Here is a 14,427-nt window from a genome sequence, read left to right on the forward strand (position 1 = left end):
TATCATGTTTTTGTAACAGGCTTAAATTTCTTTGCCAGCTGCTGAATTATAAAATCGTATGCATTTGGATCAGTGCACAATACTGTATATGCTTCATTGTGCACAACTTCATCTAAGCATGGTTCAGCTAGAAGTTGTTGTAGTCCAACCAGGATGTCGCCTATTTTCATTGACGGTACCCATTGCTTTGAACAGTCTAGAAATGACCACTGAACAACACCTGAAGCATGAATATTTGGATGAAAAAGCGGTGGTACAAATGTACAACGAGGAGGCGTGTTTGGATAATTTTCAGGGAAAAACATAATTAATCTGTACAAGCCACCTTCCCATGAAGATTCTTTTGCTCCAGGTATGTGACACACCCAATTGTAAAAGTCATATTTATTTTCATCCAAAAGTATGGGGTTGGCGGAAAATCCTGCTGGATGATTTTCCTTCCAACTACGATGATTCTCCATCAATTTTTGTAAACTTTCTGATGACATTCTTGCGCTACAATGCCTTGAGAAAATGCGTCCTTCATTACAGTAAGAATGAGCATAAATCAAGGTGAATATTTGTTTTTCATAAATACAAAGCTTAACACTGATTAAATGCTCTAAAATTCATTAGTATATAATTATGGTATTCATTATTCATTATTCAATTCATTAGTATATATTAGTATAGTATGGCTTTCCAGACAAGGAAATCTTCAACAAGATAAATGGCTTTGCCAAGATAAATGTTTAGCATGTTACTAAGTCATTTTTGTCACAAGAATACATTTTATCGTTGCACTTATTCATAAATAAATATTATTCATCCGTGAAATCATGTGTTGCAAACACTAATGAAAACCTTTCGCTGGACAGATAAATTCAATAAACGTATCGAAGAATAAATCTAAGAAGGTTCGTGCCAATAAGTGAGCTAATCGAACCTTTGCACCAGCTTATAGCATCACACGCAAGCTTTTTTACAATTCAATTAAATTAATTTCATGGTTACTAAAATGCAATATAATTTCTTTAATATACTGGAAAAACATTCCATCTTTAGCCCAATGTGAAGTAACAAGGAAACAATTTCCTGGATTACCTACTGTAATCATATCTAATGATTAGCAGGTCAACGTGAAAACTTGTTAAGTTGTTATATTCAGCTGCAGGTACGTAAATTTGCACTATCAATGCAGAAAAAGAGCATAGGTTTTCATAAAACTGAAATGAAACGCAGTACATTTTTTATGTGATACAAATTACAGTAGACTACCATAATGCTGAACAACTGGGGAAATAGAAAATTGAAATGCATTTTAATAAGTCAAACATGAAATGCGAGAAATTCATTTGCTTTTCCAAGATTGAAGCGTTATAATATTAGTTAAAAAGGAACAAATACTGCACATTAATGTTAAACCTCTAAACCCAATAATTAGTTGTAGAATAAAATGAAAAGTGCCAGCTGCAGTGGTTAGACGTTGTTATGGGGAAAAGTGGGTGGTGAAAGTAGTTAACAAGGGAGTTTATGAGGGTGAAGTTTAGTTTGATGACATCATTACTGTCTTTTGGTCTTTTTCCGTTGCTTGATTCTTGGCGCGCAATCGAACGGTTGATGTTGTTGTGGAATTCTAAGCTGCTTCCGTGTGGCATACTAAGGTGAAAAGGAAATGTTCTGACAATTTTGAATAAGCCCTAACATATGTAAAGTTACGAACTCGATGTTGAACAGAAAATTCTGTAAATTCATGTTTAAAAGCAAAAATAGGCTTTGATATTCCATCCACTGAGAACCTTTCAAAGCTTTATGTGCTTAGCCATTTTCCCAATGGTTGTGGTTTGCTAAATATAAGACAGATTATTCTGCTGTTGTGTATTCCTATTATTACTCTGTGACTATTAGACATTCGTGTTTTGTCTGAGTTGTTTATTCTTGTCAGAATTGCTGAGGAAACAGAACCAACCAGTCAAGGTAGTCGCCTAAAAGAACTGCATGATTGCCCAATGGTATAACGCTGTCACCAACCAATAAGAAAATGCCAAAGGAAATAGCGCTGTCATTGACCAATTGAAAAACGACCAATGAGATAATGTTGTCAACGATGAGTAAGAAAACGCGTTGAAGATTCCGTTCTTTCAGGGTAAACCGGTTTCCTCAACGAACTCCGTCAAATTTTTGTCAGTAAATTTCATTGTTTTCTGCTCTTATGCGCGCATCCAATTTTCGTCTGCTTTCCCTCTTACGTATTCTATTTGTCAAGTACTGGTTTCTTAGCATATAAATTCATCTAAAAGCTTATCATCAGTGTTTTAAAAATCCTTGTGCAGCTTTCTCGATAATATCTTCGATGGAATATGATTCACCTGGAACAAATATGATTCACTCGCAAAATCGCATAAATGCAATCTGTCTTACCAAATGGTATATTGTAACAAGCAGTCAAACCAAACGGATTCGACGGAGTTGTGCAATCGACGTCAACTTCCTTGCGCAGCACATGATCAATGTCAATTTTAGAGAAGAATGCAACCGACTAAAATCAAAAATACATAACTTAACAACTTGTATGTCAGTATGTGCTATTACGAATTTTACTGAGGGCAAACTTTTCAAACCCGTTTTGAAGGAAAAAAATGCTCTAGTCAACAGGTTGGTATATTGCAAAGCTAAAGCAGTTCGATACATATCGTCCTCCTTAGTAAGATATCGAACCTGAAAACAGATATAAACACGAAGTAATCAGTCTAATATATATCACACTAATTTGCCGACAATACTTCGTCATGAATCGAAATTGTAAAACGTGCTTCAATACCGTATGTATCACACAACCATTTCATACAAACCAGCATTAAATGAAGATAATCAACCGCACTGCTTTGAACAACCCAGTTTATGCGGCTTGTAAGAAACTAAACAAAATTTTCTTTAAAGAAAAAAGTTTTCCAGCAATACAAAAATATGTCTAAATTTAATTTCATATTTAAAAATAAAAAGTAATTGGAAACATTCAAAATTTAGAAATGAATCGTTAAATGATATTAATAAAGCAAAAGCAAGAATTCATGTGAGAAATATACCACGATACGCAAATACGTACATCCTCATTTACAACGTCAGGTTCCAGTGCTCTGCTTATTCGACATCCTAGTATTGGCGTTCTGGGCTGCGGGGATCGAGCAATCTTTTCCAAAGCATTGAACAAGTCTGATTCACTTTAAAACCAAAAATCAAGATTTGCTCGTCGCGTGGAATACACTAGCCTACCTTCCGCCGGTCCAGAGTCGAAATTTAGACGATACAACATCTTCTTCTTCAAAATTGCCAACACTAAAAGTCACGATCAGAAACGTGAATCATCAAAGAAAGCAATGAATAAAAGTAAAACAATTTTAAGAAAAGATTACCTCAACAGTTCACCAATATCAGACTCTTTGATAAATTCTCCATCATACAACATTATATCAACGTTGTGTTCCTTTTTCAGCAGCTTTACCGCCGTTCGACCTTTCTCTGTCAGTTCCCGCCTTCAACAATTATGCAGTAAAATAATCTGGCTGTAAATAAATGATCACTTACAAATACACAGCACTGCCTTTCGTTTTGCGGTACAATTTTCGAGCCATTTTTTTAACATCTTCATCTGATAATGTTGGCAAAAACGTCTTCAGTAGTCTAGTTGCAAACGGTCTGCCGGCACCGTAAATTCGACCATAATTTAATATCTAACAATAAATAAAACAAATAGAATATTTACATATAATTCAAATAGAAATACCTTTGCTTGACTTCTACTGACGCCCATTTCTTTCGCAGTTAAACTGTGCTGATCGGTGCCTTTACTTTTATCGCCTTTTAGTAAAATCCAACTTATCGGTGTGGAACCTAGTAAAGAAGCACTGAAAACAATCTTTACAGATGAAAAAATGTTTTAATGATTACCGTGAATTTTAACACCGTAGCTATCGCTAAAAAGTGCCGCAATCCAAAGTTCCTGTGAATCTACATCAGCGCCAACAAAACAATATCCTTTTGGAGCTATAATCAATCCTCTCAATTCGCTTCCAATACGATCCGGCTGAAGAACAGCATAAATAAAATATAATTGCAAAATTGAAATAAGCAAGAAAAATACTTCAGGATTTGATACGGTCATCCAGGTTGGTTCGACTGAACGACGAGTCACTGTTCCGACGCACACCACACGAGGAAGTATTACTGATATTTCATCATCAGGTGTTCTTCAAACAATTATATAATTAAAATGAAATGATAAAATCATCCTGCTTTAAAAACTGATGCATCGTCTACATTTGGAACCTCTAATTGAAAATTAAAAAAAGCCGTTTCTCAAAACAGACTATGTAACAAAAACTAATAATAAAATATATTCTTACATTTTGCATGCATCTTGAAAACGAGTCAGCGAAACAACCATCTGGGGTCTAAAATGATAAGCATATGCACAATGACATAAACTGTTAAACTTATTTTACACTATACGATCTCTGTTGTTCTTCCAATAAGAACACATTGAATTGAAAGCGGTTATAAGCCGTAAATTATCAGGGTCATCCGACTGCAAATCCCCATTCTGGATGTATGGAATCATACATTTTCCAAGGGGATTAAAAACACTACTCATTGGAGAATCCTAATCAACAACAAAAGATGCATTGCATTAGTTACTATTTGGCGTTAGAAAGACTGCAGAATTTCACTTTATGTGGAAGTTTGTAAAACCATACGCCTGGTAAGTTGACACGCTCATTCAGTGGACCAATACCGTTTACATTTTCCGGGCGGTCTGCCGCAAATGTACCTTCTGGCTTGGATTTGAGCTTGAAATAATGTTACCGCTATGCAGAATATGCAAGCTGTTAAAGTTCAATCAATTTGTACTTGATTTCTTTGGAAAAAATATTCTTGAGCAGTTGAATCTATGTGAATGCCTTTATCGAGCCACTGCATTGCGCGAAGCTCGACTTCTCGCCCATCCATCACAGCGCCATAAACCTCAACAAAAATACATTCTTTTTAATCAATTTGTCAAACAACGCAAACAAATACCTACAGGTTGATCGATTTTTCCACGTCTCAACATCACAAATGCTTCGACAGATCTAAAAATTAAAATGAAAATCATTATAATGTGCAAATGAAAAAATTTTATCTTCATTCCTAGATTGTTAGCAAAGTTCACAAGTCAAGCAACAAGTTGCATTATAATTTTTTCAATGCACACTTCAGAACATTTCACAGTAATGCCAAATAAGTTGGATCAGTTAAGTTGAAGTTATCAAATGAATTGAAGTTTCATGTAAAAAATAAGTCAAAAAACACGCTTACTTATACGGAAAGACAACATTTTCCTCAACAATATATCGACCAGGTTGTTCTTCTTGAAACTGACTCAAATTGGATGTGCGACCGGGTACAAGATAACCCCATCCGTATGCATCGGAAAAGTAAAGCGGATATCCATTCCAATGGACTCGCAATAGTTTGAAAGCGAGTCGCATTTGTGCGCTTAAATTGATTGCATTTTCATTGCTGCTAATTTCAAGAATAGCGTTGAACACGTCCACTTCGTCCCATCGTTCCAGTTGCATGTTGTTTTGCAACAAACTTCGATACCATCTATAAATAAAAAAACCTTTCAAAGCACAATTCAAATAACTGGAATCAGATCAAACGCTGGCAATCGACGGTTCATGCTTTTCTTGTTTTGTTTCTTCATCGATTCATCCCAAACTCTCTTGGCATATTCCAAAGCTGTCTCGGTAGTTTTCTGTAAAAAAATTTAAATCGGACCCGAGAATAACGTAATTAAATCATGCATATGGCATAAATAAAAGCAAAACAAACGTCAAACCCGTTTAAAAGTCGTTATTCGTTTTGGCTCCTTGCCAACATCCCAGTTTTCGTTCCACAGCCAAGGATCATCTTTATATCTAATAAAAGAAAAGAACAAATAGAATAAATAAAAAATGATAATAATGGTAATACAGACCGATCGTTGTAAAGTAAATTGCATGCCTGACGGGCCTTTTCTTGCAACAATGCTCCGACTTGATTTTGAAATGTTCGCTGCGTTTTGTCCGAGGCAGTCATGTAGTGTTGCCATTTCGCATTGGTAGGCAAATACGAAGTGCCCATTTCCAACATACCAACAAAAGTGACTGGGTGTGGAAATCTAAAAAAAAAAAACACAAAATAACATACCCTAATGAATAGGAATGCAGGAGAATTTTTGTGGTAATTTGCATACCTTTGCCAGAACTGATCCATTAGCATGGAGAAAACCTCAAAAGTAGCGGCCACATCTGTCGCACAGTACGTCATCAACAACTGGAATTTCTCCCTGATATCACTCATCGTACCCACCAAGAACAAGTCACGCAATTCTTTGGCAACAAACAGTCCACTGTTGGGACAATGAAAGCGATGTACTTCAATCAACGAGTTCGTACTTGTCACATCCAACCACTTCCAATTTTGCTACAAGAAAAATGTTAATTTTCGTTTTTTTATTTCAACAATCAAAAAAAATAACTTCATCTTAGCAAAACGTACGAATCCAAGAACGTTGCTCTCTTTGGTAGGATTCTCAGTATGCACTAATGCTTCTTCAGACGCTTTGGTCCGGTTTCCCTTCCTTGCAGCCATGAATAGTACACGTTGATCACCGGCAAGACCACAAACGGCAATATGCATCGACATTGTATCCCAAAATCTCAGTCGAGATGACTAAAAATCACCATTTATACATCAACAGTTAATTGTTTATGAACTGTCTTGATCACTTTTAAAAAATATTCTTCTTTCACAAAAGTTCGATCAAAGCCAACATTATGCCCAATAATTATGCGTTCAGGATCATCTGCTTTCCTTCCTAAAGGAATTAAATCGTCAAGATCAACCTTGTTCGTGTAATGGTAACGAGGATTGAACAATCTTTTGCTACACCATGAATACCTAAATCAATAAATACGCAAAATAGACAACAGAAAAGCTCAGCAAAATAAATTACGTTTATAAAAAGCAAAAATAATTTAGTCATAATTAACAAAACAAAAAGTCTAACATCATTCGAATGTCAAACATAAGAATAACATCATGCTCGTAAAATATGAAAGTAAAGAAGAATTTTACCAAGCAGTGTCGGAAAGTGCAACAGCAATTGTCGGATGATTCCCCGCATTGACGCAAACTTCAACGTCCAGAATTAACGCGTTATCATCAGGATAATCGACGGCTATCGGATGGTCGCCTTGAAAGCTGTACTTGGTCCATCCCGGTCGGAAAACCCAAGTTTGATTTATAGGTGGCAATGGAAATTTGCTAAATTTATCCAAAAGCTTTTTATAAGTGTCACCATATCTATGAGCAATAATTTTGAAATGCTCATCCAAATTCGATCCTTCCAAGGGTGGAAACTTTTCCGCCACAACGTCGGCAATGGAATCAAATCGACTTGGAATATCAGAAATGTTTCCCTCGGTACAAGAATCGTTGCTTTTACCAAGTAAATTCGTTTTCAAATCACTTTCCGCGCTCGATCCCAACGTGGATAAAATTCTTCGAACACAATTTTCCAACTGCTCTTTGTCAACTGACGTTTCAGGAGAATTTGGAAAAAGAATATGATTCCATTTTTCAGGTATCATATCGATGCCGAGTGGATTTCGGCTGTTGCATTGGCAAGAATATTTCAAACTTCTCTTCAGAAGAGCAAACATGCCGACCCCGCAAGCATGCTTGAACAACCGACACGTCATCATCACATAAACAGCGGAAATTTTCACTTTCTTGCAAACGAAAGTCTAAAAAATGAAGATTTAAAAAATTTGTCAAGTTAAAATGTGCAGCTTTTACCACGTAAAGCACGTCACGAAATAAAGTTATCAATAGAATTTAAAAAAAAACATTAAATTGTTAATTATTGTTAATTAACGAATATGAATTTTTGCAACTTTTCCTTAGATAACCTATAACATGGCATTTGTATCATTTGTTTAAGTTGCTATGACACTTCCACGTAGAACTATTGTTCAATTTTTGGAAAACTAAAAAATTTAAGGCATTTTTCAACAGACTTTTATCAAATTAGGCAAATTTACCTATTCCCCTGAAGTACTGTAATTAAAAAGAAATTAAGTAAAACTTATATATTCGCGCAACTTCTACGTAAATGCCTCATAATTAGGTCATTTAATTTAATGCAATACATTAAGTGAATATCAATGTAATATAAAGCTCTGATAAAAAACGAGGTGAAAATAGTTTTTTGCATTTTTATCCATGTTGTTAAATCTGAATACAAAGTACAAATTTTGGATACTACAAAAAAATACAATAGCGTATTTGTAAATTACAGTATGAATATCTGTGGTTTTCAATCTTATGAATGTAAAAGTAATTTTAAAAAGTTATAAAGTGTTAAATATTATAATTATTTAAAATTTTTTCAGGTTTTATAAATTTAACGCCATAAAATCAGATTTAAATGTTATGATGTTTAGGTACAAAAATGATAGAACAAAAATATGGAATTGATTTTGAATTATAAATAGAATTATATTAAAAATTATTTTTTTCTGTACTTTAAAGCTATCTGTTAAACTTTTGCTAGTTTCAACATGTGTTAAACGATATATTTGGTGTTTAAGTTTAATTAAACATGACCAACAATAATAAAAATTACTGTATATTTTAGAGTACTGTAAAGCGTTTGTGATTTTTGATTTTGTTACTTTTTGCATGTTTTGAAATTTGTTTACATCATCTATTAATTAAGCATGTGTGGTAGGGAATATTTTATTTTTTTAATTAATCGATAATCAATTTTTTGTATTCACTACAGTTTGACTTCAACAAGTGCGATTGTTTAATGAAATTTAATTTAATCTGTTGTGATCATAAATTATTTGAATATATCCATTTGATCGTTTGAAATTTATTTATAGTTTTCAAGACCATGCCTTTCACATCTGATAAGATGCTTACCAGCGATGCTAATGAACAGGTATTCATTTTAGTGTTTTCATTTATTTTTATTTTTCAATGTATTAAATTTCAGGCGAAAATCAATATCGAAGAGATCAACATAATTGTGAAGCAGGTAATTTCGCCACGTTGAATATATTATTAATCTTTACGTCTATATATGAAGTGCTTTTTGTTGTGTGAAATTAATCATATTGTACAGCAATTGGAAAATGTCATTGGAAGTCAACCGTATCAGCGTAATTTGGTCGGCCAGTGGAACACAACAATTGCTGAAAACGTTGTCCATCAGTTAGCGCAAACGCACAAGCACTTCAAGATAATGGGTATATTGACCGTTCGATTGTCGTCCACATATTTTTCGCAGTCATCTTTCTGTTTTTTTTTGTTTCTTCAGTCAATTCGATACTGATGGAAAAGCACGGCAGCGGTTTGCACGTCGTCAGCGCCACCTACTGGGACATTGTTGCGGACAGTGAGAAAATTTGCATTTGACCGATTTGATAGTTGTTGAATGTTGAACGAAAATGAAAATAAAACCTCCAATTTTCAGGATCGGTTTCGGTGCGCTGGGAAAGCAAGTCGGTGTTTTGTCACGTGCAAATCTACTTTTGCTCTATGTGAAGCGGGCGTTTCGACGTGCTGTCGGGCGATTGGGCTTTGAAAAATTTGATCCCGCTAAATAACAAAACAGTTTTTATCAATAGAAGAGCAAACGAAACAAAAGGCGTTTTTTAAATTGTTTTTTAAATAAATAAAAAACAGTTCCATCTTTCATTGTTTGCAGTTTAATAATAAATTGGTTGAAATTTGAAAAATTTGATCCCGCTCAACAACAAAACTTTTTTTACCCATGGAAGAGCGAACGAACCAAAAGTCATTTTTTAAATTGTTTAAAAAAAAACAACCCTATCTTACACTGCTTACAGTATAATAATAAAATGGTTGAAATTGAATTTTGGTATGTTTTTTTGGTTTTGTTTTTTTATTATCTCTTCTGCTTCGAGATGTTTGAATTGAAAAAGTCGAAAATGAAAGAAAAATGTCAGCGCAACGATCGGCAATTGGAAACGCGTGGGCGGAAAAGGGAGAAAATTTCTACGAGGTGTTTCTGGACAAATTTTCATCCCCTCTTTACGCCCACGCAACTGCGGCGTTACTTCCTGGTCGGAAGCGAGCCGGAGTGTTGGAGGTTTGGGGGAGTGTTTTTTCTTCCAAGAAAATTATACCACTTTTTTGTTGGACAATGGAGAAAAAAATTAATAATTAAATCGTTTTACATTTTTTTGTATTATTCATAATAATAATAATAATGTTATTTTCTCGATTCACAAAATTGAAACTTTAAGAAAATGTTAGTTGGGATTTTTCAGTTTCGACTTTTATCTCAACGATTGACACGGCCGGCGAGCAAAACCGGTTTTGAACGCACTGGACCGTGACGAATTGGGCCGAAGGCGGCCGGAAACTCAAGAAGCAAAATTCTGGGAGGAATTGGTGAAAATGGCAGAAAAAATTTTTTTCGTTTTCACCCTGGAAATTTTTGCCAATTTTCACCCGTGCGTGGGCGGTGAATTTTCGAAATCTTCCACAGTGCACTCGACATACTTTTCTGCCCATTGAAAAACTGACGATACAAATTTACATAACCAACGCTTTTCATCATCTTTTTTTTTTGCCGTGCAAATGTTGTACTCTGTTTTCGGCTTTGTACATTAAATAAACAAAAAAAACATAAAAATTTTATTTATTACACATCTTGAATGAGAAATAAATAGAATGTCGATGATTTGTTTTTCATTTGTTGCTTTTTGCTCACTTGCAACGTTTCGACCAACATCGCTGCGCTTAGAAATTGTTATCAAATTTATTTCATCTTTCCATCTCGTCGATCGATTTTTTTTCTCGAAAACAAATTTTTCCACTCTATTCACGCAAATATATTTTTTGTTCACTTTTTTATTTTTTAATTTGACCGTTTAATTTTTGTTTATTCTTAAAAAAAATTTTTTTTCAAAAATCAAACAACAATGACGGGTAAATTTGAAGAAATAAATTTTCCGTTGTACTTAAAGTTGTGTTGAAGAATTTTCAAAAATTTAAATTGACCAATGAAAAACGACTTCCGTTCAACCAACACGTCGAACCTACGGCCGATGATTTACACGTATAGTCCAATGATTTTCCGGGCATTGTTTGATCGATGTCATCAGCGGACATGTGTGTGTGTGTATGTGTATATGTATGGGTGGGTGGATGGGGTTCACATTTTACATATTGTGGGAAAAATTTAATTTTTTGACATGTATTTATTTTGAATATTCCATTTTTTTATTCATTCACTTGAATTTGTTCATTTTCATCGGTTGCACGATTAATACTTAATTTACCTATTGCCAGTTTTGTAGATCGATATTTTCGAGTCTGTCGGTCGAAGAACCAACGTCCCCTTTTCGATTACATTCAATTCACTCGACTAATTTCTCTTTTTCTCTGTTCAAATTTCCCATTTGTACGTCTTTCTTTTTTTTTTTCTTTATTGTTTTCAAATTTACGCACGATTAATTTTATTGCCTTTATTCATTCGCTTTTTAACGCCGTCGAATTTTACTGTGGTTTGTTCGAGAAGAAAAATGATTTTTATTTATCATATTTTTTTTTGTTGTTGCCTACTGTTGTGTTATTTTGATCCTGTTGAAGATAATTCATTCAATCAGAGTATCATTCATAAATCTTTTGCTAAACTTTTTTTTTCAAAAGAAATGTTAACACGTGTGCACTTTTTCTGTTGAAAATTGAAAACCAATTTACGCGCATAAATCACCAATTTCCGTTGCGAATGAATTTTTCAAGAAAAATAAATTTATTAAAGCTCAAAAAGCTCTGTTTTGCAATTTCAAAGCATATTATTATTATTATTATTATTATTATTAGAAGTTTGTTTATTCAATAAAAATTTCTTATCATCGTGCTGACCTTGATCATTTCGAAGCGGATGATCAGTTTCTATTAGCCAGGGACGTTTGTTTTGAAAATCAATGAATTTTCAAATATCAAAGTGGTTGGGTATTGAAGTGAAAACACGTATTATTCAAATTTTTACCAACTTCACAAACGAGTTCAAATCGAAATGTCAAATTCAACACTAGCTATCGTTGCTCGATGTTGGAAATGCTCATAAATTATGTTTATTCTTATTATTTGATCGTCATTTTAGTTTACAATTAAATTTTTTTCTTTTTCCGCAATAATTATCACTTTTATAATTTTTCATCTCGTGCAAAATCTGTCAATTGAACAATAACCTCGATTTGATACACTCGCAATTTAACGAGCATTTTTGTTTTCTTTTAAAATAAAATATTTCATTCCCATCTTGTGATGGTAAATTTTCATTTTCCCATTCAACTTTCTTCGTAACGGTAAAATTTGTCCACTAATTTCATACTGTCATTGTTATTTAACAATTTTCTTTGTAATTTTAATTAGAAAAAAATTTTTTTCTTATATTCCACTTAGTTTAGGTTGTTGTATTCGAAATGTCTGAGCCTGAAAAAGCTCGCGTCTTCCCGAAACCCCCAGAAAGAAAAGTAATTTCTCCAAACGATATGCACCTGTGGCTCGACTCTCAAGTATTTCAATTTGTTTATTGAAAAAAAAAATATTTTATTCATTTTTATTTATTTGGAATATTGAGTATTTTTATTTTTCAATAAAACAATTGGATGATCACTTTTTAACAATTAAATTGATAATTAATTTTGCATGATTTTTTATTAGCAAATTTTTTTTACATTTTAATTTTATTTATTATTATTATTATTACAGTACAATATTATTTAGGCATATGTGGATTACATGCGATTTGTGCGAGAGTTGAACTGTTCTGTGAAAGGGTTGTTGATGAGTGACTGTCCACCTGCTAATGAAGTAAAATTTAAATATTTTACGATGATTGTATTTGTTATATACGTATAAATAAAATTTATTGAAGAATGTAAAGGGTATATTAGAAGTTTTGAAAATTCTCCATTCTTGGATTGATGAAATTCCATTAGCTCCCGAGACAGCTCGTTTTGGCAACAAGGCATTTCGAATTTGGCAATCTCGACTTGAAGAAGTTTGTTTATGGGCAAATTGAGCTTCTTCTTTTGGAAAAGTAATGCTTGTATCGTTTAGAATGCGGAAAGTTTAATCAGACAGCACATACTGAAAAAAACGATACTAGTGAACGAGTTGAAACCATATTTGACGAACAGTTTTGGTAATAGTACTCGCATTGATTACGGCACTGGTCAGTTTGATGGACAATTTAATTTTGTCAATTTTATTCATTTATAACATTTATATATATATATATTCTTTTTTTCACCAGGACATGAAGTATCGTTTCTGATGTTTTTGCTGTGCTTGTGGAAAGTCGGCTATTTTGACGACACAAGCACTGCTGTTTTGGTTTTACGTATTTTTGACGCGTAAGCAAAATTATGAATAAATCAATCATATATAATATATATCGAAATTTTTTATTTATTTCAGATATATTAAATTATGCAGAAGGTTACAAATGACATATAAACTTGAACCAGCCGGTTCTCATGGTGCTTGGTGTTTGGATGATTATCAGTTTTGTCCATTTTTATTTGGAAGCTCTCAACTGATAGGTATGTATGTATTTGTTCACATTATTGATATCCATTTTCATTGTATGATTCAGGAAATTCCGATTTTCTACCAAGATCGTTGTGCGAGCCGGATATTATACGCCGTTACGCAGATGATTACATGTTCATGAATTGCATATTGCACATTACAAATGTTCTAGATTTTTTTTCTTTTGTCTTTGTAAATTTATTTATTCGTTTTTTTTTCTCTAATAGGTTAAAGCGGGTCCTTTTGCAGAACATTCAAATGGATTATATTCCCTTTGCACAGTACCGAATTGGAGAAACATTAACAGCGGCTTACTTCGTATGTACGAAGAAGAGGTGATCAAATTGACAATAAATTTTTGATCAAAGAAAAAAGTTTGCATTTTTTCAGGTACTGAAAAAATTTCCCGTAGCTCAGCATTTTTTATTTGGAATTTTATTATCAGTTGAACCGGCTGGTTCACCATGTACAACATTAGACATGTCCGAAGCAGTGAAATTACAACGAAATAAATAATGATAATTTTATTCGACGAGCATAATTGTAGTGTGCAGTTAGTTTAGTTTTTGTTGTTCAATAGTCAGGAATTTTGATAATTAATAATATTCAATAGATTTAGAAATTACATAAAGAAAATTGTTGCAAATTTTCATAGTGGCAATTGGCTTGTGGTCGTTGAAAACGTATCAACATCGAGTGGTTTTCAATTTGACGATGATGTGCCGTTTGTTATTAGTTGATTTTAAAAGAATTTAAATTTTTTCAACACATGTGGATGTG

General features: G+C 33.4%; 3 protein-coding genes across 3 annotated transcripts; 2 read left to right on the forward strand and 1 right to left on the reverse strand.

Moving 5' to 3' along the window:
• Positions 1-2: 2 nt before the first annotated feature.
• Positions 3-7,766, reverse strand: Tsp_05486 (putative ubiquitin--protein ligase). The gene is made up of 19 exons (XM_003371766.1): positions 7,141-7,766; positions 6,792-6,963; positions 6,562-6,735; positions 6,211-6,486; positions 5,861-6,181; positions 5,682-5,776; positions 5,335-5,625; positions 5,060-5,108; positions 4,482-4,579; positions 4,383-4,430; positions 3,928-4,226; positions 3,764-3,870; positions 3,565-3,710; positions 3,393-3,512; positions 3,086-3,200; positions 2,401-2,518; positions 1,640-1,722; positions 1,088-1,205; positions 3-601 (listed from the first exon to the last, which is right to left on the reverse strand). The coding sequence occupies exons 1-19, from the start codon at positions 7,764-7,766 to the stop codon at positions 3-5; spliced, it is 3,855 nt and encodes a 1,284-aa protein (XP_003371814.1).
• A 1,199-nt stretch (positions 7,767-8,965) lies between these two features.
• On the forward strand, positions 8,966-10,436 carry Tsp_05485 (dynein light chain Tctex-type 1). The gene is made up of 7 exons (XM_003371767.1): positions 8,966-9,013; positions 9,068-9,109; positions 9,197-9,285; positions 9,392-9,469; positions 9,548-9,633; positions 10,044-10,186; positions 10,368-10,436. The coding sequence occupies exons 1-7, from the start codon at positions 8,966-8,968 to the stop codon at positions 10,434-10,436; spliced, it is 555 nt and encodes a 184-aa protein (XP_003371815.1).
• Positions 10,437-11,105: 669 nt separating this feature from the next.
• Positions 11,106-14,163, forward strand: Tsp_05484 (serine/threonine-protein phosphatase 2A regulatory subunit B'). Its single transcript, XM_003371768.1, has 11 exons — positions 11,106-11,255; positions 11,929-12,015; positions 12,519-12,626; positions 12,838-12,924; positions 12,989-13,114; positions 13,174-13,288; positions 13,370-13,469; positions 13,534-13,658; positions 13,712-13,781; positions 13,875-13,965; positions 14,038-14,163. Exons 1-11 carry the CDS (start codon positions 11,106-11,108, stop codon positions 14,161-14,163), a joined length of 1,185 nt encoding a protein of 394 aa, XP_003371816.1.
• Positions 14,164-14,427: the final 264 nt, after the last annotated feature.

This window comes from Trichinella spiralis (genome assembly GCF_000181795.1).
Source record: "Trichinella spiralis strain ISS 195 chromosome Unknown Scfld9, whole genome shotgun sequence".
Lineage (NCBI taxonomy): Eukaryota > Metazoa > Nematoda > Enoplea > Trichinellida > Trichinellidae > Trichinella > Trichinella spiralis.

Coding starts and splice junctions, on each gene's coding strand:
- Tsp_05486 (XM_003371766.1), bottom strand. CDS start 7,766: ATGACGTGTCGGTTGTTCAAGCATGCTTGCGGGGTCGGCATGTTTGCT. Junction 6,964..7,140: donor GCACTTTCCGACACTGCTTG/GTAAAATTCTTC, acceptor TTATTGATTTAG/GTATTCATGGTGTAGCAAAA. Junction 2,519..3,085: donor CTGACGTTGTAAATGAGGAT/GTACGTATTTGC, acceptor TTTTGATTTTAG/TCGGTTGCATTCTTCTCTAA.
- Tsp_05485 (XM_003371767.1), top strand. CDS start 8,966: ATGCCTTTCACATCTGATAAGATGCTTACCAGCGATGCTAATGAACAG. Junction 9,286..9,391: donor GCTGAAAACGTTGTCCATCA/GTTAGCGCAAAC, acceptor TTGTTTCTTCAG/TCAATTCGATACTGATGGAA. Junction 9,634..10,043: donor TGTGAAGCGGGCGTTTCGAC/GTGCTGTCGGGC, acceptor GAAAAATGTCAG/CGCAACGATCGGCAATTGGA.
- Tsp_05484 (XM_003371768.1), top strand. CDS start 11,106: ATGAAAAACGACTTCCGTTCAACCAACACGTCGAACCTACGGCCGATG. Junction 13,289..13,369: donor TCGCATTGATTACGGCACTG/GTCAGTTTGATG, acceptor TTTTTTCACCAG/GACATGAAGTATCGTTTCTG. Junction 13,966..14,037: donor CATTAACAGCGGCTTACTTC/GTATGTACGAAG, acceptor GCATTTTTTCAG/GTACTGAAAAAATTTCCCGT.